General features: G+C 49.6%; 2 protein-coding genes across 2 annotated transcripts; both read right to left on the reverse strand.

The window, feature by feature from the left end:
• Window positions 1-300: 300 nt before the first annotated feature.
• Window positions 301-1,500, reverse strand: LOC105202143. Its single transcript, XM_011170531.1, has one exon. The coding sequence runs from the start codon at window positions 1,498-1,500 to the stop codon at window positions 301-303; it is 1,200 nt and encodes a 399-aa protein (XP_011168833.1).
• Window positions 1,501-1,521: 21 nt separating this feature from the next.
• Window positions 1,522-2,085, reverse strand: LOC105202142. The gene has a single exon (XM_011170529.1). It carries the CDS (start codon window positions 2,083-2,085, stop codon window positions 1,522-1,524), a length of 564 nt encoding a protein of 187 aa, XP_011168831.1.
• Window positions 2,086-6,294: the final 4,209 nt, after the last annotated feature.

Here is a 6,294-nt window from a genome sequence, read left to right on the forward strand (position 1 = left end):
GCATGGCACGGTCGAGCCGGTTGCTCCTCCAAATCGACTGTACCATCCGGAGGCGGAACTGCGGTGTTCCATGACGCAAGGGGGGAGGAAAGCCAAAGTGGGCCATCCCACCATAGTCGATGCGTGAGGAATTCTTGAAGAGAAAGTCCCCGCGATGCACAGTCCGCGGGGTTTTCTGTCCCGCTGACGTGATGCCAGGAAGCGTCAGGAGCGAGATCATGAATGGCGACGACTCTGTTTGCCACAAAGTCCTTCCACCTGGAGGGGTGGCTTTGCAGCCATGCAAGGACCACGCTGGAATCAGTCCAAAGATGCGCGTACTCGTAAGTTGAAGAGTCGTGCGGACTCGAGACACAAAGCGAGACAAAAACAAGGCTGCAGAAAGCTCGAGGCGCGGTATCGCTTGAGCGGAGCAACCTTACTTTTTCCGGTGATCAGCGACACCGTAGTTTGACCTTCGAACGTGGTACATCGAAGGTAGAGCACAGCTCCGAGTGCGTTAGAAGCATCTGAGAACTCGTGGATTTCCATGGAGGTGGATGGATGGATGCCAAGCCAGCGAGAGAGAGAGATAGACGAGATGGCATTTAGTTCCGCCTCGAAGTCCAGCCATCGTTGAGCCCACGATGCAGGGAGTGGCTGGTCCCACGGTAGTTGAAGCTTCCACAGACCTTGGAGAAAGATCTTTGCCACGACGATGGTGGGAGCGATCCACCCTAGAGGATCAAACAGTTGGGCGACTCGCGAGAGTACCACTCGTTTAGTCAGTGTGTTGGACGCCCGCGGCAAGTGCAACTGAAAGACAAAGGAGTCAGCACGAGGATTCCAAGCGAGACCGAGAACCCGGGGCAATGCGTCGAGCAAGAACGCCCTGGAGGCAGGAGATTCAATGCAAGCATCCTCGACTTTGGCAAGGACGGCGGTCTCGTTCGACACCCATTTGTGAAGGCAAAAGCCACCCGCCATGAGCAGATTATTCAGCTGTTCAGCCTTGGATTGCGCGAGAGATAGCATATACGCTCCAGACAGGACGTCGTCGACGTACATCTTGTTTTGGAGGACTGGGGCAGCCAGTGAAAATTGAGGGCCGTCATCGACGGCGAGCTGCGACAATACGCGCAGGGCGAGGTACGGCGCGCACGACAACCCATAGGTCACCGTACACAATTGATATTCCTGCGGTGGCTCGTCTCTGCTCCAGAGTATCCGTTGAAAATGGTGGTCGTTTGGATGTACCTCGATCTGTCGGTACATCTTTTCCACGTCGGCGAGAAACACGAAGTTGTACCGACGCCAGCTTAGCAAGACATCGGCGAAATCCTGTTGGAGCTTTAGGCCGACATGCAGGCAGTTGTTGAGGGAGACCCCGAATAAGGAAAATGCTGAGCCGTTAAAAACGACGCGCAATTTGGACGATGAACTGCTGGGTCGAAGCATCCCGTGATGCGGCAAGAAAAACGACACATCAGAATGCGTGTCTGCTGGCGACGTCTTAACCATATGGCCAAGAGTCTTGTACTTCTAGAGAAAGTCGGCGTAGAGTTGCGCGAGTTCTTGATTAGACGCAAAGCGCTGGTGCATTCGGCGGAGAGCACGCTCCGCGCGTGAGCGAGAGCTACCGAGAGATGAGACAGAAGTTTTAAACGGTAGGCGGACAATGTATCGGCCTGATGGAGAGCGCCGGTGGGTGTTACGAAAATGCGCTTTGCATTGAGCTTCATCCTCTGTGAGCGCGGATTGGGATGCGGGTGCGACTTCTTCCTGCGTCCAGAATTGGCGAAGTAGAGTCTCGAGCTCATGGTCTGGGCAATTGCTAATGCTATGCGACGGCGATGCAGTGGGCGTAGACAGGTTCGGTACCACGCTAGACGGGCCGTATATTACCCAGCCGAGCTTGGAATGCTGCACGACGGGTTGTCGCGGAGTACCACGACGAAAGATTTTGCCGAATAGATGGCCAAGGACGTCCGAGCCAAGGATCAGGTCCACCGGTCCAGGCTTATACCAAGTTGGATCGGCCAGAGGCAGATTGCACAGATGGGTCCAGGCAGTTGGGTCCACCTCCTCTCCTGGCGCTCGGCTCATCACGCGAGGCACAACGTAAGCCGCAGCGTCGAACTCAAACGTGGGATCGACGCAGGACTGCAATCGTAGAGTGAGTGCGCCACGCGTGGTGTACGATGGTAACGATCCGACTCCGAGTAAAGGAATACTTGCGCAATGACAAGGACACCGCAGGAGTTGCGCGAACGATATACGGACAAGACTGAGCTCTGCGTCGAGATCAAGAAGAGCGCGCGCTTCAATTGCCTGTCCGGAGCGGCTCAAGACGCGGACGCAAGCGGTGGGCAGCAACGTCATCGCGCATCCAGGCGACAACCGAACGCGTGAAGCGAGATAGCGCCCGAGCCCGTGGTGACAGCAAGTGCCACAACGGAGGATGAGCTCGCGACACCTTGACCGGGCTGCATTGCGGCACTTGAGGTTGCGGACGCGCGATGAATGAGAGTATGATGATGCCCACCGCAGAGACGACTCTTAATCGCTTAGCGGACTTGCACTTGGTTAACCGGTGATTGCCGAGGCAGTTTGCGCACAAGCGTTTTGATACAACAAACTCGCGTCGATCCTCCGTCGGTTTGGCAGCGAATTCGTTACAGGAGGCGTTAAAGTGAGAACCGTCACAGAAGGAGCACTTGAGCGAGTAAGCGTTGGCGGCGTTAACGCGCGAGGTGGGCTTTGTTGCGAGCGTTTTTGCGGCTTTGACAGTCTTGCTAGAATTCCCGGGAGCGATCACCTCTAGAGTGCGAATGCGCCCATCTAGAAAGTCGTCGAACTTGCGAAACGTTGCCGGATCCGTAGCTGTACCCTGACGCAGCTCCCACGCTTCGCGCGTCTTGGGATCGAGACGACGAGTAATAAAGTGAACCAAGATGAAATCCCACAAATCGATAGGCGCGCCGAGAGCCCCGAGCCTACCGAGAGCCTCTTTAACGGTCGATACTAAGTCTTTCAAATCACTGACCGATTTGCGCGCGATTGGAGCGATAGCAAAAAATTTGTCCAAATGAGCGCTAACGATAGCACGTTTGTTCTCGTACTGAGCTACGAGAGCATCCCACGCTGGACCGAAATTATCGGCAGTAACCGGAACGTTCGCGATATGCCAAGCGGCATCCTCGGTGAGGGAGCTCTTGAGGTGATGGAATTTTTCCACCGCAGGGATGTCGTCGTTGGAGCCGACCATGGATTGAAAGAGATCGCAAAATGACATCCACGACTGGTAATCGCCCTTCGGAAGCGTGATTTTCGGGAGACATCGCGCGGTGCTAGAGACAGGGCGAGAAGTGTCACTACCGAGAGAAGTATTTAACGCACACGGCGAAATCGCGCGATTGCGCATCCGAAGCACTTCCGCCTGACGTCAATGTAGGCGGTCTCGCACTGATCATACAAATCGTCTTGAAAATACTTGTGCGACTCGAGTTCTTTCGTTCGCTTACCGAGAAGAATAGAATGAGCATCAGCGAACTTCTTTTATTTGGAATTGAGAAGCTCGAGCGTGTCGTCTAGGTGCTGCCATGTCAGGTTGTCCTTCCCCCGTTTTTTGAGGTTCTCCACCGTGCGGTGGATTCGGTAGAAAATATCGTGATGTTGCAGGACGGTGGACTCGAACTCGGCCATGATGATTGCGTAGAGCGGAATCAAACAGTCGGCAAACACGCGGAGTCACAATTCACGGAGATCACACAGTCCAAAACTGGTCAGTCACACGAGATGAGAGAAATTTTTGTCGAGTTTGAGAGTCAGAAGATAGGCGCAAATTCGCGAGTGTCCGAGAGGCGGCAAGATAAGAGTCACTGATACGGCCGCGCGCGAATACTCGATCGATCTCACTCGCGAATCCGGCTTGAAGGACCAGAAAATGTTAAGAGAAATCTGATATAGTTTTAGCAAATTAGAGATAAGCAAAAGAGAATACAGAATTGCGAGAGAGAACAAAAGCACTGTATTTATTAAATACGTTTGCAAGTGTACAAAAGCGTTATGAGATGCGATAGATAGAGGAACTTTCACACTGATCAGAATCAAGCGATTGTCTGCCCGCCGAATAGCGTTAGACGCGCTCCGGAATGCGAGCAGCGAAGATCCGCGATTTTGGCGGCCGGCAGCGGCGCGCGGAACCTGCTGATTGGCTCCGTTCGAAGCAGATCACGCGAACATGAGCGTATTTGCGCGTGATGTTTTCGTAAAGCAACACGGCAGGCAGGAATGCTCCGAGTCAATATATTCTAAATAATATACATGCTGAAATAGATAAAATTCCGAATTTGTTCTGAACAGAGGGGAATCCCATGGCTACGAACCAGCGTATATTAGTTTTTTGTTTTCTTATAATAATACCGCGGCGAAATTTCGCGGCGTTTTTCGCGGCGATTCTCCGCGGCATATTTTGCGGCTATTTGCGCGGCGCGCGCAATTTTCGCGGCGCCCACCGCCCGCGGCGCGTACTTTCCGCGGCGCGTATTTACCGCGGCGCGTGCAATTTTCGCGGGCTCGCCGCCCCCGCCGCCGCCGATCGTAAAGAAAAAATATTATTAATTTTTTACTCACCCGAAAGTCCACCGCCACGCGCGAATTTTACGGATAAAAAAAATAAAACGAAAACTTTTTTAACCCCTGGACCTTGCAAAGTGTACGCAAAGTCGCGAACTGAGAAAATGAAAACTGTTATTAAAAAAACTTACCACTTTCACCTCGGTTCCATCACCGTCGCCGCCGCCGCCCCCGCCGCCGCCACTACCACAACCACGACACTATTAGTTTATTAATTCAATGGTACGTACTATTTGTACCTCCTCCGTCGCATCGCGTATTTTGACGGCGGCTAATCACAAAGGTATACGATTATATCGAAGACGAAAGATATATAATTACATCGTAGGCAAAGCAAACGCCGCTACTTTATGCTCGCTATTATATTATACTATTAATTGTTTTTTTCTACCTAATTTTTTTATTCTTCCTGGATCCAATTGGAAGGCAGTATTCCAATACGTATAAAGTTCAAGTCTCGTAATTTTTTAGCCTACCGTTCGAGAGATATAGAACATTCTTTATTAAAATTATATTTGCCGATGCAGCTCTCAGGCATGGCCTTGACAATGCTCGATTCTTCCCCTGTGGAATGTTATCGTTCGCGTGACGCAATCACTGTCAAGGCTATTCTATAAGAAACTAAGCGCAACTTGTAACACTAATATGCATTATAACATGGGAAAAATTTATAACGAGATAAACTCTTTTTTATACGTTTCACATTTTTTATTGAGTATGTAATGCATCGTGTACAATCATTTTATTAAGTAGTTAATGCATTGTATATAATAGTATCAATAGCGTAGGCTATTAATTCGCACTCAATTTGCGAATTCTTATCGTAAGATTTGCGCAATAATTCTGTCGCGTCTGGTTTGTTCATGGCAAAGTTTTGACGCAAAAGGTTACAAAATATTTAAATTTCTCAGTCGTGGTTGCAATGCCTTGATGCAGCGTATAATATACGTGCTCCACACAGTGCTCTAGTTCAAACATGAATAGCATGGTTGTAGGCTTGAGGTAAATACATGCATCGAGTAAAGATAACTTAACAATACTTTCATCAAGCAATTTCACGACTTGCACGGTAAGGTCATGTTAACGATGGTGTTTCAGTTGACTGGACGAATCGCTCGAAATCCGCACGTTTATCTAACAGAGCTCTCCACGTTCTGTATGGTAATATAATCCGGTTGCCGCGTGTATCGCCGAGCGATATCTTTATGGAGCCGGAAACAGGTCCACGTTGATCACTACATCAGTCCATTTGTACGAAGTTGAGGTTAGCGCGAACCTTCTGCCCAGTATACGTGGCGTATATCGTATATTCGAAGACGCTTTGAAAAAAAAAACGGAGATGAGTGAAATAAATGAATAAAATGTAAGGTTTTTATATTGTATAACAAAAGGATACTTATGACTTTTCACGCGCCTCGGTTGGAACTTAATAGTTTGTCATTGTATGTATTTCAAGAGCAATATCAAAACTGTTCAAACGAGCGACTGATGCAATATTGATCGCCAAATTAAGTTTGCAGTTATTAATGTTGTATTGAAAACGTATAGATGGAGAGGGGATAATTTCCCCCCACTTTTTTCAACAATTTCATCGGTAGCCTTGAACGTGTCTCGACACGTTTATGCTTCTGAATTTTTTTATAGGAGAGGGGATAGTTTCCCCACTTTTTCCAACAA

Source organism: Solenopsis invicta, chromosome 12 (assembly GCF_016802725.1).
Source record: "Solenopsis invicta isolate M01_SB chromosome 12, UNIL_Sinv_3.0, whole genome shotgun sequence".
NCBI classification, from domain to species: domain Eukaryota; kingdom Metazoa; phylum Arthropoda; class Insecta; order Hymenoptera; family Formicidae; genus Solenopsis; species Solenopsis invicta.

Excerpts from the sequence above, each read along its gene's own strand:
- LOC105202143 (XM_011170531.1), bottom strand. The coding sequence starts at position 1,500 with ATGGTTAAGACGTCGCCAGCAGACACGCATTCTGATGTGTCGTTTTTC.
- LOC105202142 (XM_011170529.1), bottom strand. The coding sequence starts at position 2,085 with ATGAGCCGAGCGCCAGGAGAGGAGGTGGACCCAACTGCCTGGACCCAT.